Below are 24,696 nucleotides of genomic sequence, written 5' to 3'. Positions count from 1 at the left end.
TGGCTTGATAGCTACATTGTTTACCCCATCTTAGACAGAAAATGGGAGAGCCCCGTTCAATGTGTCCCAAAGAAAGGGGGCATGACCGTGGTGAAGAATGAGAAAGATGAGCTGGTACGTACCTCACCCCCTGTTTGGATGGTGATTTCCCGTGGTTCATTAATGTATGGTTTTCTATGAAACTATGTTTGTTTCCATTGTTCTTAAAATTATGTGGTATGGTGTTGTAAATCCATGGTTCATCCCATGGTTATATAATCATGAAAAGTCCTAATTTTTGTAACCACGGATTTGGTGGTTTTTCCATGGTTACGTATTTTATTTCCCTATTACACCCCACCCTCCACCATCCACTCCACCCCACTCCCACCCTACCACTCACCCCCATCCTTACCCCTCCCCACCCTCCACCCTCCACCATCCACCCTACCCACCTCACCCTACCACTCACCTCCACCTTACCCCTGCCCTACCATCCACCCCCACCCTAACTACCCCACTCCTCTGCCACCTACCCCCACCCCACAACAACTCACCCCCACCCTACCAAGTACCACCCACCCCTCCACCACCCCCACCCACTACCCCTCCCCACTACCCCCACCCTTATCTCACAACCAGCCACCCCTCCACTACCCCCACCCACTACCTACTTATTTTTTAAAGTTCCTATTTTGTTTTATTAATATATATAAATTAATTTCTAATTAAGAGTTAAGGGTATTTTAGTAAACTTACAAGTTATTATATAGCACCATACGGTCAAACCAAACAATACAAATGTTATTAAACCACAACAAACGATACAGTCTATCCAAACATTGTGTTCATTAATACAGTACAATACAATACAATACCATACTGTACCATACCATACTGTACATTAATGAACCACGGGAAACAACCATCCAAACAGAGGGTCAGAGAACAGTTACGGGTTGGAAGATTTGCATAGATTATCGAAAGTTGAACACCGCCACTAGAAAGGATCACTTTCATTTGCCTTTCATGCACCAGATGTTGGATCGATTAGCTGGGCACGATTATTATTGCTTTCTGGATAGTTATTCAGGTTATAACTAGATTATGATTGCACTAGAGGATCAAGAAAAGACCACTTTCACATGTCCATATGGCACTTTCACATTCCGGAGGACGCCTTGCAGTTTATGTAATGCTCCAGGTACGTTCCAGAGATGCATGTTGGCTATTTTCACCGATATGGTGGAAACCTATGTAGAGGTATTCATGGACGATTTCTCAGTCTTCGGGGATTCTTTTGATGGTTGTTTGAGCCATCTTGATGCTGTGTTGGCTCGATGTGAAGAGACTAATTTGGTGCTTAACTGGGAAAAATGTCATTTCATGGTTCGAGAAGGCATTGTTCTTAGGCACAAAGTATCAGCCAAGGGCATTGAGGTTGACAAGGCTATGTTCGAGACGATTGAAAAATTGTCACCTCCCGTTTCTGTTCGGGGAGTGCGCTGTTTTGTGAGGCATGCATGTAACGACCCGTTCGGTTGTTATAGAAGATTTTGACTATTTTTCCCTAATTAACCCATCCTCGAGCCCTATTAGTGTCATTTTGACCCGCGAGGACAGGTGGCACGATTCTCGAGGTCATCAGGCTAGTTTGAGTGTGCCTTTTGGAAAATTGAGATTTTAAGTGAAAACCATTTGACTCAAAGTTGACTTTTGGGTAAACAGGCCTTTTTCAGAATTTTGTCAATTTTGAAAGATCCGGCTGGTTATTTATAACTTGGTGGCAGGTTTGATTCGGTTCCCAATGCACTTGGTAGCGTAGTGGGACTTAGGTTGGAAAGTTGTCTTTAGGCCATTAGGGGGTTGACTTGGTCAAATAGACCTCCATTGAAAAATTCGAGACCACGCGTGAGTTTGTAGCGCTTTTTTATGTATTTTGGCATATTTTTATGTATGTGTGGGGCCACAGGTGAGTTTGTAGCGCATTACATTCATATTTCATTCACTCATACATCTGATCTTTGTGGTAGTTATCTATTGTATTGTATGGTGCTCGTGAACATTGACTAGCTGGTTGGTTACTGATTTGAGATTGCCATGTGCCCGATTAATATATATTCAGGAATTGATGGATTCGAGGAGTAGAGACATTCTCCTAGGTTGAAACTTGAGGATCTGGAGTGACATTGTTGGCTGTGCTAGTGTTTACAGTTATTCTGTAGAATCGTGGAGAAAAACTTGGCAAGACTTGTATTTCGGTGCTTCACCATAGGCTATGATTCGGTTATGGATCCTTATGAACTTGAGTCATTATTCTTGGATAGTGTGTTGTGTATACTTGATTGTGAGCATGTTTATTCTTTCTCTTACTTTATATATGTTAACTAACTGTTTTCGGCCTATGATGACTACTCTGTACCTGTTGTTTGTACTGATGCTACCTTGCTACACTCCTTTTCGGGGTGTAGTGTTTGAGATAGGTTCCGCTTTTATTTCTCGCGGATGAGTTCCGAGCTCTAGCTTGCGAGTATCCAGGGTGAGCATCTAATGAGTTGCTGCCCGGAGGCTTATCTATCCTGTCTTTATATTCCATCATTCAGACAACTATTTATTTGACTTTCAGACTTGTGCATTAGACATTTTTGTAGTTGCTTTTTTACGAGTCAGACCAGTTCCTTGGGGATTGTAATGTTTTCCGCACTTATTCTCTTAAAGATTATATTGAGATTTATTGTAATTTACATTATTCTACCACATTTATAGTTGTATGCTAATTAAGGAAAGGGTTCACCTACCGAGGTAGGGAATGCGAGGTGCTCGCGCGACTTAGTGAAATTGGTTGTGAAAAGTTGGTATAAGAGACCTAGGTTACACGTTATATAAGTACAAGAGCATGTCTTGTAGAGTCTTGCGGATCAGTAAGATGAGCTCCGTACCTATCTGCGAGAGGCTATAGCACATATAGGAAACTTTTAATTCTTTCCTTCCTTCGTGCTACCTCATTCGAATTGGTATCTGGCCGATTCCAATTGGTATCTGAATGCCCTTGTCTTATTCTCCCCCGAATGGTGGAAACTCATTCTTAAATTCTTATGCGATCGGTTTTGTTATGACGTGTTGTGGTATGGTATGAGATGGGTCTTCCTGATTCAGATGCGTGACCAAGTTCAATTTCTAGTTATGGCTTGAGGATTCAGTTGAGTGGGATTATGGTTAGGACTGGCTTATTGTGGGGGTTTCTTTAGAAATGGTAAGGATGGTAAAAAGGGTCGAATGATCTTTGTATTTTCAGCATTGGGTTGCTCGGAAGTGGAAAAAGTGCATTCTCGATTTGATAAGAATGATTTGTTTGATGATATGATTGGTTCTGGGAAAGGTTTCAACTTCGACAAGGCTTTGTGATGGTGTGCATGGCATGGGTGTACCTATGACAGGTCAACGTTTCATCAGTGGCAGGGTATTAGATGTCGATATGAGAGGACAAGTGTAAGTTCGATAAGGATCAGTGGATTTGGCAAAAGTATAGTGACCGCATGTAATAAAGAAGAGAAGTTGAGAATAAGGCATAAAGGACGACTTTTGTGGAAAACGTGTAGCGAAGTAAGAGTTCTAAGGGTATTTTTTGTATGAGTACTTTTCATGTTAATGGGATGGACGTGTAAGGAAGAGGAGTTGGATAAAATAATCTCCACTATTAGGAAGGAAAAAATTTATTATCTAACGTGTTTGTTAGAAAAATGTTACAATTTGTACGAGAGTGGATTTCATATTCGGCCATGAAATGTTAAGTTAGGCTTTGACGTGATTTTATGCTAGTGTCTTGTGGGTCCTTTCAGGGAAGTGGTTATCGGATCTAGATCAGAAAGCAGGACAACTTGTGACCAGTGGTGACTTAAGACGTTGGGAAATTGTGGTTCAGGTCTTCAAGTAAAGAGGTATGTTCGTCGGGTCTTCGTGTCTAGAGGAATGATAAGGATATCATGGAATCAAGGGCTAGTTGGATTGACAGTTTTGTTACGGTCATGCGTGGAAAAATATACATAAGGGTTTTGTGTCGAGTTGGTAAATTGGTTATGCTGTGGGCCAATGGGAATCGGTGGTTGGTTAATAAGAATGACTCTAGTATTGGATTGGGGTTGAGAGCCTTATACCGGTTGCATTTGTTTCGGCTAGTTCTTGCTATTACTTGTATTGCTACTCAGTTGAGTTGATCGAATGAAAGGGATAATCGCCCAAATGGTTAGAGGTGTTCTGGTTCGACAATTGGGATGTTCGAAGTGGTAAATCAATATGAAGTTTGAATAAATTCGAGTTATGGAGAATATTTTGCAATTTGAGATAGGGAAATTTGAGCAAAGGCACCTTGGTAGAGATACGCGGGGACATTAGTAGGACTGTGTATGTGATTCGCTGGATTTAGAGAGTATTCAGTTTTAGAGTTGAGTGAGTTAAGGGAACTCTAGTGTGTAGAGTGTGTGGCATGCTACTATCTCCAGGATTGGCTCAGCCAGTTTGCAAGACTTGTGATTACATGGTATATTATTGAGTGGGATCGAGTGATGGTCAGACTTTAGCGGTGATTATGATTGATTAGAAATTGAAGAATAAGAAAGGTAAAATTGATCGAGAATCAGTAAGAATGAGGTACGTCTTCGAAACTACTTGGATGTATATAGATTGTCGTGTTGTTTTCTTGCATAATTCAGGTAGGGTATGATCGTTGAGAAAGCGTAAGAAGGAAGTCTACAAAAAAAAGGGACTAAGTGATATGATGTCTTAAGTGATATGATGAAGTTCCGTGAGTTTTTGTGACTAGTTGTTAAACCCCGTACTTTTGTATGTAAAGTTTCGTCGTGAGTTAGTTGACGAAGACTTAGAAGGCGAGGTTGTCGTCAAGGTCATAAGGAATTATTCATGCTTATTCTTCATACATGATATCTTGGTATCATGTTTAGTAAGTATCGGGAAGGTTGGATGTTACGCGGATCGAAGAAATTAAGTTTGTTGAAACTTTGGGAAAATTTGGCAGAATTCCGGACAGAAATTTTGGGTCATATTGTGAGGGATATATCTCCTAGAATATGAGGAGTTACGAACCCATAATCTATGCATTCATAAGTTCAGTGAGTCTACTTTCCAACGCAACTGACAGATCTGAATTCGCATATCTACGGTGGGAGTTATGGGCAGTCGAAGTGTCGACGACCCGTCGATGCACATCTTCGACCCATCAGATTTCAGGCGATGTAGCTCTTCTATATAAGCACCCATTTCGTGATTTTTTTCATTCTAACCCGCACCAACAGACCCTAAACACTCTCTAATATTCATCTATCATCTCCAAGCCTTTCTTTATCATCCAAGTAAGATCCGTGCCCCGAAAACCCGAGCTAGTGAAAGGGAAGTTGCTCCTAGGGTTTCTATTTGAAGTTGTTGAGTTTAGGAGTTGGATTTGGAGTTTGGTTCTTGGAATTTCAGCCCCTTTAAGGTATGTATACTATTCTTATCTTTTCTATTAAGTTGATTACCAAGAGTTTTAGTGATTTAAAGTAAAGGAAATATAGTTATGGAAACGGCGAGTTATTTGAATCAAATTAAGATTTGGGGCTGTTTTGGGAGATGTTTTAGCATGGATTTGATTATGTTGTGATATGAAAGTATTAACATAAGTTGTTTGTGAAGGAATTCCTTAGTTTAAAAGTAAAGGAAAACATGATTTGAAAGACCTAAACTAGCTTGATGATGTGATATCCTTGAAGGCTGTTTCCATTGAAATTTTAGAGAGATTTCTACTTGTTTATGTTGTTGTATATTGTTGTTGTTGTTGTTGATGATGTTTTGGGTGTTGTGCACCGTTTGGGAGTTGGATAGGAGTAAGAATTATAGGGGAAATGCTGCCCGAATTTCGTTAAGTTTCATTCGCACTTGGAATGGGTAGTAAGGGACGTATATGGCCTAATTATAATTCGTGTTATCTTGGTTGTAGTGTTACAAGCTCGGAAGTATGCATCGGACATTAGGTAGACACCAAGGTATGTAAGGCTAGTCCCTTCATTTCTAAGGCATGATTCCTATGATGTTATTTTCCTTATTCTCCATGACTTTCTTACATTCTGGAAAATATGAGTCAATGTTATATATAGCCTCTTATGAGATAAAAAGAATAAGAGATATGTTATGAAAACCATAAAGGTAATGATGAACCTAAGTCTAGACATTTTAAAGCCTATGATACGGTATTCTCATGATGTTCATGCTACGAATACGATACGACATTTTACGAAACTAATGATCCTTGTAAGACTCTTTGATGTTATTTATTGTTGCTAAACCCACCTTATAATGTTAGTTCTTTCAAGGTGAGGTATTAAGATTACGATTACTCCATTATAGAATCGGGGGTTCTCAACCTTACGTCACCCCGATATGGTTACAGATTATCTTTGAATTCTAATTCATGCTTTGTGATAAGTATGTGAGGATGACAATTCCACCGTGCCTAGATGGCCGGACATGTCACCGCGAAGACGGGCTGCATACGATTCCATCGTGCCTAGATGGCCGAACATGTCACCGCGAAGACGGGCTGCATACGATTCCACCGTTCCTGGATGGCCGGACATGTCACCGCTGCTACGGGCTGCTTATGATTACACCGTGCCTGGATGGCCGGACATGTCACTGCTAGTGCGGGCTGCTTGTGGTTACACCGTGCCTTGATGGCCGGACATGTCACCGCTAATGTGGGATGCTTAACGATACATGAATCAAGCTGTACGTTCCATAGCACTATCAGTATAATATTTTTACAGAGAGCATACATATCATATACCGCATAGGTAACTTCAGTCATACATATGCATTTAGAAAGTCAGTTTGTTATGAGTTTCAGATTCTTTTCATGACTCTTATTTATATATGTTACTCTTATGACTTACATACTCAGTACATTATTCGTACTGACTCCCCGTTGCTCTGGTGGCTGCGTTCATGCCCGTAGGTACCGATAGACAAAGAGACGATCTAGCTCAGTAGGACTTCCCCTCAGCTGTAGTTGGTGCGCTCCACTTGATCCGGAGCTGCGGTCCATTTTGGTATGCTATTTTGAGATGTATATACATGTATATGGGTATGGCGGGCTCTGTCCCGTCCTTTCTACATCTTTCTGTTCCAGTAGAGGTCTGTAGACAGTGGTATGTAGTTGGTACATGATGTAGCCTTGTCGGCTCTCATTCTTTTGTGTATAGTATCTATATAGCAGCCTAGTCAGCTTGCATTATTATATTAGTATTTTGCATATATATATATATATATACAGTTGGATATGAATCAGATTTGGGCCACCCTGATGTTATGTGATAGTTAAGCAGGTGTAGGGGTGTCTGGTCATTAGGGGTCAGGCACTCGTCATGACTCATCGGTTTGGGTCGTGACAAAAGCGGTATCAGAGCAGTTCCGTCCTAGGGCTGTTTACAGACCGTGTCTAGTAGAGTCCTGTTTATGGGTGTGTTGTACACCACACTTATAAGCAGGAGGCTACAGGACATTTAGGATGTTGCCATTCTTTCTATTCTAGATCGTGTGGTAGAGCCGTGAGATAAGAATTCCCTTTCTAATGATTTGTTCTGATTTCAGTGATGCCCCGAAAGGAAACTGTAGATGCCCAGAAGAGCAAGGGAGTGGCTGGTGAGACTACTAGCCGTACTCAGTGGATTACCAGGGTTCGGGGCGAGTCCCAAAGTGAGACCCCATCCCAGACTTTTCATACTCCACCCGCTTCAAAGGACCGAAGAGGAGCCTCAGCTTCAGGTCCAGAACCCCCATTTCCTCCACCAGCTGCCTCAGGCCAGGAGATGAGAGAGGCCATCTTTTGCTGACCTAGTTAGTATCCGCTCAGGCTCAGCGATAGGGTGCAGGCTATGGTAGTAGGGATCAGAGCAAGAGGTCCAGGTTCTCAGGGTTTGACAATGAGTCCGGAGATGGCCCGAGGTGGTAGTTCTCTAGACACTTAGCTTATTCAGCATCTAGTGCGCCTCCGCGGTTTCCTTGACCCAGGTTTGATAGATCCGCTTATTCTGGGCCAGCTCAGTGTTTCAGAGTTCTCAGTTCTCAGATTAGGAGTGGTTCCAGTCAGACGAGGTCACCTGTACCATGGTGTACTCAGTGTCATAGTTGCATGGGGGACCGTGCCGACAGGGTTTAGATGTTTGTTACGCCTGTGGTCGGCCAGGCCATATCCAGCTTGACTGTCCATCGATGCGTGGTAGAGGTAGGGTTCATCCCACATGATTAACAACTGGTTTTTCATTTTTTGCACGCCCTTCAGGGCAAGGATCACGGGCACCAGCAGATCGTGGTAGGGGTCGAGGAGCAGCGGCCAGTTTGAGTGGCTCTCAGCCGCACATCTATGCATTGACTGGGCGACAGGATCTTGAGTCTTCCCCTGACATTGTCACAGGTATATTACCAGCATTCGTTTATGATGTATATGTACTGATTGATCCGGGGTTTATGTGTTACATGGTACTCCAATTGTTGTCGGTAAGTTTGGGATAGAGCCTGAATCGATTAAACCGTTGAGGTGTCTATACCAGTTGGTGATCTAGCTATAGCTAATGTTGATAGTAATAATGAAATGCAAATTTGATTGATTAATTACAGAAGGGAGTAAAGGAGTGTATGTAGAAAAAACGTCTTATGAGTATATGAACTTTCATTTAAGAGGATTGATTAACGAAGGGTTTAGGAAATAAATTTGATGTTTTGCAAGAAGGATGCCCAGATATGGCATATGAAGTGAGCTTTATTATCTTATATCCTTTTCATACCAATAGCCATGTGTGGCTGTGTTGTGTATCATATGTATTTTTATGGGTTTTATGGGTAGCCTGTGAGGCATTGGATGTATTTTGTGGGTTGTGTGCAGGATTTGGATAGCAAGAATTACAGAGGAAACTTTGTCAAATTTTTTTAAAATCTGAGCTATTTGAGTATATGTGTGCCGCAAGGGTAAGATGACATTATAGATCTAAGGAGCTTAGTAATGGGTGAGTAAAGGAGGACCTAAATATTTAAGGAAGATCAAGAAAGTCAAGTGATTTCGAAGCAGTTTTTCGATCCGTATATATATGTATGAGTCGCATTGGTCTCGAGTACTAAGATTTATTTCTGAGCTTTTGAGGTGTTGAGTATGCTGTTTCATTTGTACCAAGGTATGAGCCTATGACTGCTAAGTATCAACGGATTGGAGTTTAAATGAATCGATATCGAAAGAAGGTTCAGAACTGTGCAACTTGACGGGCAGATTGACGAGCCGTCAACATGGTCGACGGTCCATCAACCTTGCACCATCAACCAGCCTTGAGAATCAGAGGTTGCTGCAACTTGACGCCTGCAAGTTGACGGTCGTCAACAGTCACCGTCGACAGCGTTGACGCCACCAGCAAGGTTGAGGCAGTGGTTGAGCTTTCGAGAGACTATATATTGACCTCTATGTTTTATTAAGGTACAACGCAGAATTTGTATGTGCATATATGTATAGTACGAGTACAGGTTAGCGGATCAGAGATAGATTCATTGCTGATAACTAAAGTTTATATGTTTGATAGACCAAACCCTATGGGCTCATAATAATGACATAAGGTAATGAATAAGGGAAATGTTATATGTGATTGAGGATAAGTTAAGAGAATGATTGTATGAAGAAGAGGTAATTAACATGGAGGAAGTGATGAGTAAGGAAATAATAGGATAATGAATTGATAACTAAGAGCAAGATAGCAAAGGACAACAAGTTAAAGGATGAGTGGAGAGTGAGCAGTGACGTTACGAAGCACTATTCCTATGTAGTTGAATTATGATGAGGATTCGAGAGGTTTTTATGAATAAACGTCGAGGATAGAGGGTATAAGTAAGTTGTTCGTGATGTTCTATCACAATAAGATGAAGCTATTAAGGGGGGAAGAATAAATTTGAGAGTAATAGCCAAAATTAAGATAGAATGTTCACGAGTCACAATCGATAGAAAGGGTAGGATGGTCATGAGTTATTTTGGATAGATAAATTACTTTTAGAAAGGAATTAAGGTTGTGAGACGAACAAGATTTGAAACCTTGATAAGAATTGACATGAAGGGAACCCCGTGTTAAGAAAATTGACAACGAGAGGTGGAATCTTCAAGTGAATATTAAGACAGAAGCGAGAAAACAAAGAGTGAAGCTGGGAGTATACGATAAGAGACTTCCGTGAGTGACATGGTAGATGATTGGGGGAATGACGATGGAGAATTCAAATGTAAGAAAGGATTGAATGAAGAAATGAAACCTAGCCCGCGAAAACTGTGAGGCTATTTTGAGATTCGCTAATATGACGCAGCATGTCTTTATTACTCCCCTATATGAGCTATGCATCTTAGTTTACAAGTACACCAGATCTAGGGATATCAGTTATGCCTATAATCAGTTATCATTCGAGCGTGTTAATCCTAAAGTTAAGTTTCAAGTGGCAATAAGGAGATTAGAGTTTCCCTAAGTATATTGTTGTCAGAAAATGATTAAAGGAATTTGTAGAACGTCGGTTAATAAGAGTGGTAATTAAGATAAAGCATATGACAACTCCCGAAATACCATTGTGAAAGGCAAAGCACATGGAGGATTTATAAGAAGTAACCTGTCACTAAGCTTAATTTGTAAGGAGTTCAAGGGAAAACGATTTGAGATGAACAACAAGATAGGTAAACTACAAAGGCGGAAGCGACAATATCTAGTAAAGGATGTAAAACGATCCTATAACTGTAGAGATAGAAGTGAGAATAACGTGGAAGCATAGCGAGCAGAACAACGACAACTCTAAGTTGGCAAGAGTATAAAAATTTGAGGAGAGCTACTGGCATCAAATTATGATTTAGAAAATAATGAGATGATGTGGTATCTCAAGTAAAGGTTTCAAACCAATGGGTCATATTACGCGAAGGACAAACCAGGAAGAGAATTTCAAGGATATAGTGCAAGGTGAAGGTGAGAGAATGGTAATTTAGATATAAAAGAAAAGAGTTTCAAGGCTCGTGATAAGGATAGAGAAAGAGTGATAAAACGGAGCTTTAAATACTCCAACGTACACCCTTCGATTTACGGCTCCCAGGTATTAAATGGTCCAGCTAGAAGAAAAAAAAAAAGGGGGGGGGGGGGGGATAAGGACCGTTTGGTGTCTTATTTGCAGCTCCAACATAAGATAAGAAGGTGAGCGATATTAGAGAGTTCAATGCCAAGTGTAAGTAAAAATAAGTCAAGGAAATAATAAAAGTACGTGTGGAAGGAAAAATTAGAAGGGAAGCAATGAAGAGATGTCAAGTAAGGAGAATGATGGTGCGATTAGATATGACCCGTTGAGAAGAAGGTATGTACAAGGCATGATTCATTAAGAGAACGCTTGAGGAAGTATTGAGAATGCAAGACTAGTTTGACATTCGAGGACGAATGTTCCAAAGGGGGGAAGGATGTTACACCCCGTACTTTTGTATGTAAAGTTTCGTCGTGAGTTAGTTGACGAAGACTTAGAAGGCGAGGTTGTCGTCAAGGTCATAAGGAATTATTCATGCTTATTCTTCATACATGATATCTTGGTATCATGTTTAAAAGTAAAGGAAAACATGATTTGAAAGACCTAAACAAGCTTGATGATGTGATATCCTTGAAGGCTGTTTCGATTGGAATTTTGGAGAGATTTCTACTTGTTTATGTTGTTGTTTATTGTTGCTGTTGTTGTTGATGATGGTTTGGGTGTTGTGCACCATTTGGGAGTTGGATAGGAGTAAGAATTATAGGGGGAATGCATCCCGAATTTCGTTAAGTTTCATTCGTACTTGGAATAGGTAGTAAGGGACGTATATGGCCTAATTGTAATTCGTGTTATCTTGGTTGTAGTGTTACAAGATCGGAAGTACGCATCAAACATTAGGTAGACACCAAGGTATGTAAGGCTAGTCCCTTCATTTCTAAGGCATGATTCCTATGATGTTATTTTCCTTATTCTCCATGACTTTCTTACATTTGGGAAAATGTGAGTCAATGTTATATAGAGCCTCTTATGAGATAAAAAGAATAAGAGATATGTTATGAATACCATAAAGGTAATGATGAACCCAAGTCTAGAGATTCTAAAGCCTATGATACGATATTCTCACGATGTTCATGCTATGAATACGATACGATATTTCACGAAGCTAATGATCCTTGTACGACTCCTTGATGTTATTTGTTGTTGCTAAACCCACCTTATAATGTTAGTTCTTTCAAGGTGAGGTATTATGATTACGATTACTCCATAATAGAATTGGGGGTTCTCAACCTTACGTCACCCCGATATGGTTATAGATTATCTTTGAATTCTAATTCATGCTTTGTGATAAGTATGTGAGGATGACAATTCCACGGTGCCTAGATGGCCGGACATGTCACCGCGAAGACAGGCTGCATACGATTCCACCGTGCCTAGATGGTCGAACATGTCACCGCGAAGACGGGCTGCATACGATTCCACGGTGCCTAGATGGCCGGACATGTCACCGCGAAGACGGGCTGCATACGATTCCATCGTTCCTGGATGGCCGGACATGTCATCGCTGCTACGGGTTGTTTACGATTACACCGTGCCTGGACGGCCGGACATGTCACTGCTACTGCGAGCTGCTTGTGGTTACACCGTGCCTTGATGGCCGGACATGTCACCGCTAATGTGGGCTTCTTAATGATACACGAATCAAGCTGTACATTCCATAGCACTATCAGTATATTATTTTTACAGAGAGCATACATATCATATACCGCATAGGTAACTTCAGTCATACATATGCATTCAGAAAGTTAGTTTGTTATGAGTTTCAGATTATTTTCATGACTCTTATTTATATATGTTACTCTTGTGTCTTATATACTCGGTACATTATTCGTACTGACTCCCCGTTGCTCGGGGGGTTGCGTTCATGCCCGCAGGTACCAATAGACAGAGAGACGATCTAGCTCAATAGGACTTCCCCTCAGCTGTAGTTGGTGCGCTCCACTTGATCCGGAGCTGCGGTCCATTTTGGTATGCTATTTTGAGATGTATATACATATATATGGGTATGGCGGGGCTCTGTCTCGTCCTTTCTACATCTTTCTGTTCCAGTAGAGGTCTGTAGACAGTGGTATGTAGTTGGTACATGATGTAGCCTTGTCGGCTCTCATTCTTTTGTGTATAGTATCTATATAGCAGCCTAGTCAGCTTGCATTATTATTTTGGTATTTTGCATATATATATATATATATATATATATATATATACAGTTGGATATGAATCAGATTTGGGCCACCTTGATGTTATGTGATAGTTAAGCAGGTGTAGGCGTGTCTGGTCATTAGGGGTCAGGCACTCGTCATGACTCATCGGTTTGGGTCGTGACACCAGTGACTAGTGAGGAAAGAATTTTAGGTAACCGACATGTTAAGGTTTACAGAAAGTGGCTTGTGTGGTTCACTGTTGGATAGTTTTGTAACACTCTACAGTGGATGAGTTAGTGTGGTTTTAAGAGAATGGAATTGTGGAAACCCCTATTGTGAGAGGGCTAGAGTCTTATTTTTCGAAGATGAGACTGCATTCGTGGTAGTGTATTATGTTGCAAGTATTATTGAATGGATAGCTTGGGTATGCATTATTGGATATTAAGGACTTAGAAATAGTTGAGCTAGGTAGGCGCAAGAGATTGCGAGATTTGATGCTTTCAAAATTGTTTTGGGAATATCGAGGTGTTCCAATGGGAGATTCCATGGCTAAAAGGTTATTATATGAGGCTACAGGTTTTTGCGTCGAAAATTTTGGGGTTGTATCAGATTTGCATATCGGGTAAGGATTGAGAAACTCTAAGGTTGCATTCATAAGGTATAGTTTTTCTGTACTCAGTTGACAGCATGGATATAATTCAGTTTTTGGAGTCGAGAGTGGCAGACATGATTTATTATGCGTGAGGAAAATATTAGAATTGGCCGCCACCGATGCGTGGTAGGACTGTGATTGTTTTTGGGATTTTGGAGTCAGTTCGAGTGGCTATTGATGGTATTCGGGGGTTGTGCATTGATTCTGGGTCAGTATTGTTTGATTAGAACTTGATTGACTGTATTAATATCTCCAGAAGGACTTATAGGTTCCCAGTAAATCACCCTCATGGATTAGGTGAGTTTCAGTTCAGATCAGGTTTACCGAGCTTTATCGGGGTTTGCGAGTAGACTTGATGATATTTTACTAGAGTTAGCTATTCAGACAGTTATAATGGTTTACGTCGGTCTTAGTAGTGATTCGAAGTAGTACTATGGTTGCGAGAGGTCGTTAGAGTGATCAGATGGTTTCCTACGAGCTTGGCCCGACGAGGTACTCAATGGTATGCTTCTAGTGCTGTGATTTGAAGGCTTAAGAAGACTTGGGGCTAGCGAAATTGGCTTTGAGTAAGATCAGTTTGATGGAATTGCTTAGAGTTGCTCCGATAATGCAAGAATTTTTTTCTGGTTAGAGAAAGTCATGGTTTCTGGATTATGTTTATGTGCTTCTAATTGATCGTGGTGCAAAGAACGGCCTGAGGAGGGTGAAGGAAAGGTTAGCAGAATCAGAGTATTTTACCGGTTCGGAGTAAGCTATGTTTGTGTTTATGTTTAGAGGTTTGTGCTGTTTTGAGGAATGTTTGTGGGACCAATTGATCACTTTTAGAGCTATTGTTATGTTGAAACAGAGAATTCTGGTGAAAGCGGCTCTTTTATTTAGGGATCAGTTGTGAGAGCAGTTCGAGTATGGTAATATGGAAATTAGGTCTTTTAGCTAAGTTAGAAGAAGTTTGACTGATAAGGTCAGATGGCAGTGATTGTGGCATACTTCGTGCCATGGAGGCTTCCATGTTGTTATGATAATGATTCCTTGGTTATCGTCAGCCTTCATACTCTCTTCCTTCGTTCGAGGATAAATAATTATGTATTTCGTATCTGATGTAACGATCTGTTCGGTCGTTATAGTAGCTTTTGACTATTTTTCTCCCGTTGACTTGTCCTCGAGCCCTAGTAGTACAATTTTAAACCGCAAGGGTAGGTGGCACAGTTCCCGAGATCATCAGATGAGTTTTAGTATGACTTTTGGAAAATTGAGCTTTTAAGTGAAAACCGTTTGACTCAAAGTTTACTTTTGGGTAAACAGATCTTTTTCGAAATTTCATCGATTCTGAGAGGTTCGGCTGGTCATTTATAACTTGGTGGCAGGTTTGGTTCGGTTCCCAAGGCACTTGGTAGCATTTTGGGACTTGAGTTGTAAAGTTGGCTTTAAGCCATTGGTGGTTGACTTGGTCAAATAGACCTTCGTTGGGAAATCCGAGGCCACGGGTGAGTTTGTAGCACGTTTTTATATATGTTGGCATATTTGTTTTGTATCTGTGGGACTTGGGGTGATAGTCGAATTTCAGGTGGAGATTGGTCAAAAACTAAAATTTCTGGTATCTGGTGTATCCCGCCACCCAGTTGCTCTAATAAGAGTGCTAGTTGTGCTTTTGAGTTTAATAGGAACAGTGACATGACAAGTGAAGGATAAAGTGTTGGATTCCAACGAATCCAAGAAATGTACCAAACCTACATTAAGCGGGAATGTAGATTGGAAGAGGAGCAAAGCTCATCCAACAATCCATCTTGGCCAATGACGAAGCTATGGAAAGAATAAAGAGTTCATTAAGGAAGTGAACTCCTCAAATGTCATGGATTTGTCTACTTCTCAAAATGGACTGGTTGAAGAAAAGACTTTAAGCCCAAGAGATGAGTCCAAAACTTTTGATGGCCATGACCAAAGTCATGAAAATGAAGTAGTTCAGATTGAAGAAGAGCAAAATCATGAAGAAGATTCTAACTCTAAAAAGAAGGAAATTGAGGAGATGGGTTGAGCAGCATAACAGGGAGGAATGAAGTTTATGGGCAAGTCTTGACCAATTGAGAAAAAATTCAATATGGAGATGATGAAGTTGTCCAAAATGTGAATTTCACCATGGATGAACTTTTACAAACCTTGGATGAATCCTACTTTAAGTAAGCGTACTCATGGTGCCACAGTTGGGTTGAGCATAAGTGAGCGTACCTATGGCCTCATAGTTGGGTTTGAGCTTGAGCAATGACTCATAGTACCACAACAATGTTAGCAGTTCGTACATCATGTCTACTTTAGTTATATGTACTTATGATATTAGTTCAGTTGCTTTACTTTTATATTATATCTATACTTATACTGCTATGATGAGGTTTTCTATGCACCGCCGGCAATTTCTAAAGACTTGCCCCATGGGTAGGCTTTAAGAGAGAGAGTCAATGATCTTGCTTAATCTTTCAGACTCATAGTTGTTGCATGTGCGCATGTCGTATTGATGGAGATCGAGTTGTTGACTAGTGATTCCAGCCATTTACTAGTTCTATCTAGTTGAGATAATCCACCACTAGTCTATTGAGGCGGCTTCAACTTCTAACCTTTATTTTTAGTTTAAGAATCTATTATCAAGCTACGACTCATATGTATTTAGATTATAGTTCTGTATGCTTTAATCTCATGTTGGATTGTTTGGAATGCCTTTCAATTACCCTTGTATTAGGATTCCACACTTATTTCTATTTGAGGAGATAAATTTAGTAGTACTTTTTCTCTTATTCTACGTTATGAGTATGTTGTAGCTTAGAGGGTCTTCCTAATGGATTGTGGGTTGTTGGGTGCCCTGTCGCAGACTATATCCAAATTTGGATCGTGATACAACTACTTGTGTTAATTCTTGGCATTTTATTATAGTTATCTAGCCCATAAGAGTCTTATTCCTCTACTTAGCAGGTTATCAACGGAACTTATTGGATACCCTATCAGTTGTACATATACTGTTTGGCCCTGTGTCATCGGTGGTGCAGGTGTTGAGACTATAGGTGACGAGACCCATGGCTAGACCTAGTCGGTCTAGTGGTCATGAGCCATGTTGCTTCATCCTAGTGGTAGCTACATTCTTTCAGCTTATGTTATTTTCTAGACATTACTCTTATCTCCAGAAAATGGTCGTAGACTATGTATCTAGATTTCAGTCCTTAGAGGTTCATGGCTCGTCTTGATTTTAGATTTCACATGCTTTTACATTATATTAGTGATTCCGTTTTCATACTACATTAATTAAAGACTTAAGTAGTATTTATTGTTATGCTATTACTCCCTCCGTTTCAAAATGAGTGTCGTTTTAGCAAAAGAAAAAGTGTCCCAAAATAATTGTCGTTTTAGGAATTCAAGACAATAATTAGCAATTGTTTCCTATTATACCTTATATTAAAGAACTACTTTTTCTTAATAGTGCTCAATTTTCAAGGAATATCTAATAAATAGGGGCAATGTAGTAAATGATATGTTGTATTTATATTTTCCTTAATGGACGTGAAAAGAGCGAAAATGACACTTATTTTGAGATGGAGGGAGTAACAACTATGAACCAGCTAGAACAAAGTTCTCTTAATTAAAAGTACAGGTTGGGTGTCATCAATCACGTCATACCCAGTTCGGGGGTGTGCCAACTAATTTTTGGGTTAATATCCTAAAAGATCACTCAACTTGATGAGTTTAACTAGTAAAGTCACTTTTTTTTTCTTTTTTATATTAAAAAAGTCGCTCAACTTTTTATTTATTTCTCTAAAAGTCGTATAGGTTGATAAGCGGCATAAGATTCAACAAAAAGCTTCCTTTTGTATAAAAAGACAATTTTAACCGTTTTATACAACCGTGAAATGTTGTGTATATAGGTTGTCATATTGTTAGATATAATTATAGAGATAGTCATATTTTTAGATATAATTATAAAACAAAGTTTTATTTATGTACAATGTAAAAAGTTTTTAAAAATTCAATTTATTTTTTGGTAGTCAAATATATGAGTCTCTTTTAGATTTATATTAATAGGAAATCTGTAAGTATTGTTCATCTCAGTACTCTAAATTAAATATTTGTCTTGGAACATATTTTCTACTCCTCTATATCCATATATTTGAGTTTTCATTATTATTGAATTTAAAGCCCATACAGAAGTTGTTAGTACTTTATCTTTTTATTTTAAAATAAATTCAAAATTAAAAACTAAAATACTCTTAATAATTACGGAAATGCAGTGTCACTTAATTACTTTAAGCTAAAAGAATAATAAAAATTACATAAGAGTATACCATCTTAATTTTGTTCGCCTCATATATATATATATGTTGCAGCTATTCAATCTGAAACAAATGAAATAATACTCAAGTAATGGCATCGACGCATAATTAAACACATGCTAGATAATTAAAAAAGGCAAACACATCGGGGGCTCCTTGTGGTCGCCAAGATTTTTCACTTAAACCTCTCAACTAAGTCTTGTTTCATTTAGACACTTATGGTAGGTCCCGTCTGTATCATTTAGACATTTTTCGTTGACTTGACATAGTGTGTGTGACAGACTCATTAGTGGCACGTGAACGGCTTTATTTAGTCAATTTTTATTTTATTTTTGCTCTTCTTCTTCCCCTTTTTTCCCAGCCATTTCCCCAAGCTTAAACTCCTTCAATGAAGGTTCTAAAATTATGTGTTTATCTTCTTTCCTCACCTTCATTATTGCCACTGTTCTTACCTTTTGATACAATTTTTACCATAAACAAACCCAATTTCTTGCTCTCTCTCCTAATAAAAAGAAAAATAAAATCAAAGGAGCTCATTAAAGTGCCTTTATGGGTTCTTTAGAAAGCTTGAAGATTTAAAATGAGTTACTTTATTTGATGAAAATTTTGAGAAGTTAATGTTGGGTTGTCTTCGGGTTTTCGTGGGGAATCTTTAGATGAAGTTATAGCAAATTTAGAGGAGTTTTTTTTTTGAAATTTTGGATTGAAATCGTGGTTGGAACAAGAACATACATGAAGATGGTGAAGAACACTAAGAACATGATTTCCAGATTTTTCTTTTGTTAGTAAATGTGTTTTTTGTGTAGGGTTTAGAAAATAAAATTTTCTTTTCTTTTTTGAAATATTAGGTTTTACTCAAAATTTATTTTTTTATATTAAATATTTTTTCTTATAATTTATTTTAAAATTAATATTTTGCACTAAATGCCACATGTCCTCTTTTAATTAGTCATTAGGTCACATCACTCTTGAGTGTATTACACACACTTTGTAATTTTAGCTGATTGTCAAAAAGTGTCTAATCGAAACAAATTCAATGTAATCTGAATGATCAATAGGTACAAGGCTTAGTTGAGGTGTTTAAGTGAAAGATCTTGACAACCACAAGGGGCCCCCGATGAGTTTGGCCACTAAAAAATAAAAGAACTAGGCCATGAGTTTATAGTATTATTACCGATGGGTAAGGTTGTCTTTTCATATAAAAGATAAGATAAATTTTCACGTGGTGTATGAAACAAATGGAAAGTTGAGTGACTTTTTTTATATGAAAGAAAGAAAAAGTGACTTTACTAGTGAAAAACATAAAGTTGGACCTTTTAGGAAATTAACCCCAATTTTTGTATCGTATTAAGTAATTTCTGGTCATTTTTTTATTATGAGTTTTGAAAGATGCATGTGAAAAATATATTTATTTTGTTTTTTAATTAAATGTCATGTGATGAGAACTTTTAAATGCATTTCGCATGCACTAGGGCTTTAATTTTTTTACCCCGTCTATAAATAGAGACTTCATAGGCCTCTTCCTTACATAACAATTCCAAATATTGACGACTAAAGTAGTGATTCGCTTATCATGAGAGCTCTTTTTATCATCTACCTTATCCTTGCTCCTTTTGGAGCTGAAGCAAGAACTTTGCTAGGTATATACTACTCTCTTTTTCTCTTGGCAACTCGATTATTTTAATGCATAAAATATGAAGTTTGATGGAATTAATTACCATTAATTAAAGCTAACTAAAATACTAAAGATAGACATCTACTGTTTTATTCAACTATAATCATTCTTTTAGTCAATTCATTCTCCATTGGAAAAAGAGAATTGGTGATATTGCAGTACTGGTACCTTTGAATCACCATTTGTTCAAAGTGGGCTGCATGGGATTTGATAGCATTAGTAAGCAGACACTTAACAACTTCCTTTTACTTGTTTTTGTAATTAATTTCTTGTGTTTTTTATCCTGCGTTTCCAATTTCATGGCAATAGGAAGATGCAATATTTTGAAAGGGGTTTGATGTGATATCTCCATATATGTTGAGGCATCATTTTTATCTCTCTCAAATAGTTGGGAATCAAGCTCATGCTGCCATGATATTTTTGCAATAGCTTCTAAGTAATTAATTACTCCCTCCGGCCTCCGTCCCAAATTATTTGGCGTCTTTTGCTTTTACGAGATTCAAGTTGTATAAACTTTGATTAAGATTTTAAAATGTATGTTTTCATTATATTGAAATGAATTATAGTACTTTTCGAATGGTTTGTAATATTAAAATTTTAATTTTATAATGTCAAGTTGATCTATAACCAATTTAGCTTTGAAGAATAGTTAAATTGACTCTCAAATAAAGAAATATGACACGTTTTGAGACGAGGGGAGTACGTTCTTTTAACTCCTAGGTTCAACTGTATATGTTTGCATATATACACAGAGTATCTGTTTATCATCATCACCCTTCAGCTTGTATTTTGGGTTCGAGTGTAGGGATATGTTATAAAGCTTTAATTCTTGTCCCAAATTAATGTTTTACTTTTATTAGTTTTAAGCATTGTCAATCTATTACATATACACACTCCCTCTTCGTTTATTATATGTTTTAGATTGACGGGACATGAATTTAAAAATGTAAAGAAAACTTTTAAGAGCCCGTTTGGTTCAGCTTAAAAAAATTGGCTTATAAGCTGGTTTGACAAAAAAACAATTTATTGGCCCAACTTATTTTTTTTGGTTCATTCTAAGCACTTTTTTAGCTTATAAGCTGCTTTACCAAACACCAAAAAAACCAAAAACCAGCTTATAAGCTGCTTTGATCACTTATAAGTCAATCCAAACGGGCTCTAAATCTTGTCATCTTAAACTAATTAAAGATGTATAACATATCAAAAGTACCATTTGGATCTTGTGGTCTTAAAAATGTTTATAAGGGAGTGTTATTTAGGATAAAAAGATATTATTGGAATTAAAACATTCATTTTCCTGGTTTTGCAGAAAATCATCATGTGAAGGTTGGATTTAGTTATGGAAGGCATGCACATCTACCCCCACCATCTCCAGCTTCATCTCCACCAACCAGGGATGTATCCAGTGTTTTCGGTACTCGCACCGACCAGAAAATTAGCTCTCAAAACACTGAGCTTTTCAAGAAACTATTCGTCTCATACCTTGTCTCATATGTCTGGAACCTGATCGCTTCATCATCTTGTCATGACCTTTCAGACATTCCTGACACGAAGTCCGATGAAAAATACTGGAGGCGTAGGCCTCATCAATCGCCACCATCTCCAAGGCCATCAGATCGCACACGTCCAATAATTATCGACTCAAATTGTCATGACCTTTCAGACATTCCTGACACGAAGTTCGATGAAAAACACTCGAGGCGTAGGCCTCATCGATCGCCACCATCTCCAAGGCCATCAGATCGCACAGGTCCAATAATTATCAACTCAAATTGTCATGACCTTTTAGACATTCCTGAAATGAAGTCCGATGAAAAATACTCGAGGCGTAGGCCTCATCGATCGCCACCATCTCCAAGGCCATCAGATCGCACACGTCCAATAATTATCGACTCAAATTTTCATGATCATAATAATAATAACTACGGAAGGGAAGGTGGAAGACTAGCACCTCCGGCTGCAAAGTATGATCCTCCCATTCATCAAGTCACAAGCAAGGGTGGTGCCCAAGGACTGAAGGGATCACTTTCAAGTCCATATTTAGCCTCCACCTGAAGGGTTCTCTAATTATCTTTAGTTTGGAGTATTATGTTACTAAAGTACTAAGTGGTACTAGCTTTAGTTCACTTATCAATTATGTAAGCTATATGGTTGTAACTTAGCGGTAGTTTGGTTCAGAGATAAGTTATGCGAGGATATTAATAATGCAGGGATTGTAATGTATGAATTAGTAATGTAGAAATTATCTCTTGTTTGATGTTTTGTTTTTGATGTCTTAACAATTAGGCACTATGCGTAACTTAAATTATGTGTTTTGTTATTAAAAATTACGGGTTAGTTTTGTCATTTAGTTGGTTAATCATGTATTAGTAATTACTAATATCTTATTTTTATGAAAGTTAAGGTGCTATTAAGCATCCGGTTAGCAATGTTTAGATTTTAGGTGAGACAAAATGTACTCATCCGACTAACCAAACGATCGTTATCCGATCCTGTGCTCTATTGTTTACGTATAAATGAATTTGACGGGCGATAGTTTAGATGCAAAACGCATGCATGGAGCTACTAGTTGATTCATTAATTTTCGAAGGCAACATGTTCTCTGACTATCAATCAAATCTAAATTCCATTCAATTGATCCATTATGTATGTACACACATAGAGAGAGAACGAGATATTAAGATAAAGTTGGTTAATTAATTGAACAGAAAGACGATATGGTGGGAGCTGTGATATATGTTTGAATTGTTTGAGGCCAAAACTCTGACATGTTGGTAATTCTTTGCTCTAGTTTGCAAAACACACCTCAGCTATCAATTTTTAGGTGTGTTTTGCAAAGTGGTTGGTGATAGTTCAGGTAAGAAAAGTAAACAATTGATAGTTGAAATGTGTTTTACAAACTAATTTGTGATAGTTTAGGTAGAAAACTCTCACACCTGATAATTCAAGTATGAAACTCAAAGAAAGGTGATACTTGAGGTGTGTTTTTGACCCTTAACCCTATAATAATGGAGGATAAGGGAATTTAATTTCTTCACAAAGGACCTTGATCAAAGACCTAAAAGACAAAACAAAACAAAAAAAGAGAAAATCACCATCAGTGCAAAGAATATTTTTTACGCTATTAAGTCACTTTTATTTTTTTATAGCAAATAATTTATTTTATTTTCAAGATGGTAACTGCCACATCTTAAGGAAACTCTCATGTAAATATCCTTTACGAGACCTAATAGTGTAAAACATGTTTTACATAGATAACGTACATAATTAAAACTCTGTCAGTAATATCCACATCCTATAAATCTATCAAATGGAAGATAAAACTAGATATTAATGACAATTAGTTAATGTATTGTCAAATATTATGGGCAAGTAAGTATTTAATTTGTTTCAATAGAATCCTATCTTGACGACAAAGTGTTGGTCGTAAAGCTATTATTCGATCTGATCATTGAAATGCGAACAAAAAGTTAAAACTTTTTTTTTTTTTTTGTTCTCCAGATAAGTTACATAAATATGATAAACTTTAAACTCTTAAAATTTTGTCGAGATATACCATTACAAAAGATTAAAGGATAAGTATATATATATATATATATATATATATATATATATATATATATATATATATGTAGCCATTTGGCGATCGCTCGATCAACTATTCATAAGTTGCAAATTGCAATACTCCATTCATTTGTCAGTCACTCTTAAAGTGGATTCTCACTTTAGTAGTGGGAGTGACAAAAAGAATCTAAAGAAAACCTTTTAGATTTTTTGAGAGGGACTGCTTTAGTGCAGGCTGTCTCATGCAAAGCAGTTTCATTAATGACTTTATGCCGTTAGTGCTTTTTGTTACTACAAAGTAGTTTTATTAATGAAGTGCCTCAGAATATCAATCATAACATGGCCAAATTTGTGGATACTGGGGACGCGCATATTTTTACTAGCTATGGATATTTGGTTCATGGACAAATATTGTACCCCTTGGATCGGACTTGCATGATCCAACGGATGTATATCTTTCGTGCTATAATTACACTGTGTGTATATGTATATAAGTGATAATTTTTTGGTTGTATACATATACATTGTTGAATATTTTTTTTTATAACGAAATGGACCTTGGGCCTAATTCAAATAAAAATTTTAGCTCACGAGGCATGGGGAGACCAAAGACCCCACTGATGTGGGGCTGATCAACAACTCTTTGCACGCTCAGGATTGGACATTTGGAGCGTGGGACAATATGACATGGGCCCAACATCGGGTAACCAAGAATTTAAGATGAGTCTGATTCTGATACTATGATAACAAATCATTTTTTATTTTGCGCGGATTGCCCTTCTTTTGCGGTGGTCTTTAATTTTTGTGCTTCGCTTAAAAAGGTGGCCGAAAATACCCCGAGGTTCTGGGTTCGAACCTCGCTCAGTTAAAAAAAAGAAATCGCAAGGCAAGGCTTTTGCAAAAAGTCTTAAGGCATAACTAAACGTTTGTCTTACAAAGCAAAGTTTGTCATCTTCGGCATAGGTTATATGTAACTTCGCCCGAATAGGCATAGCTTCATAGAAACCTATGCCTTGAGAAATTATTATTAATTTTGACTCTGTTGGGTTTCGAACCCAGAATCTTAGGGTATTTTCGGCCACCTTTTTAAGCGAAGGACAAAAATTAAAGACCAGCGAATTGAGGGGCACAAATTAAAGACCAGTCCGTATGAAGGGCAATCGTGCTAATTGCACATAAGAAATAGACATTGAGTCTAACTCAACCCCAAAAGCTAAGTCATTAGGTGAGGATTACTCAAAATAATAAGGAGACCAAAGC

General features: G+C 38.1%; 1 protein-coding gene across 1 annotated transcript; it reads left to right on the top strand.

Moving 5' to 3' along the window:
* Nucleotides 1–19,680: 19,680 nt before the first annotated feature.
* LOC132603621 (uncharacterized) lies at nt 19,681–22,129 on the top strand. Its single transcript, XM_060316754.1, has 2 exons — nt 19,681–19,837; nt 21,182–22,129. The coding sequence occupies exons 1-2, from the start codon at nt 19,771–19,773 to the stop codon at nt 21,925–21,927; spliced, it is 813 nt and encodes a 270-aa protein (XP_060172737.1). The 5' UTR covers nt 19,681–19,770; the 3' UTR covers nt 21,928–22,129.
* Nucleotides 22,130–24,696: the final 2,567 nt, after the last annotated feature.

This window comes from Lycium barbarum, chromosome 7 (assembly GCF_019175385.1).
Source record: "Lycium barbarum isolate Lr01 chromosome 7, ASM1917538v2, whole genome shotgun sequence".
NCBI classification, from domain to species: domain Eukaryota; kingdom Viridiplantae; phylum Streptophyta; class Magnoliopsida; order Solanales; family Solanaceae; genus Lycium; species Lycium barbarum.
The sequence above is the reverse complement of the archived record's forward strand: the minus strand, read 5'-3'. Positions and strand labels throughout refer to the sequence as shown.

What these genes read in the sequence shown, in the direction of transcription:
- LOC132603621 (XM_060316754.1), top strand. Translation starts at nt 19,771, where the DNA reads ATGAGAGCTCTTTTTATCATCTACCTTATCCTTGCTCCTTTTGGAGCT. An exon ending in TGAAGCAAGAACTTTGCTAG is followed by an intron (nt 19,838 to 21,181) that starts GTATATACTACT and finishes CTGGTTTTGCAG; the next exon opens with AAAATCATCATGTGAAGGTT.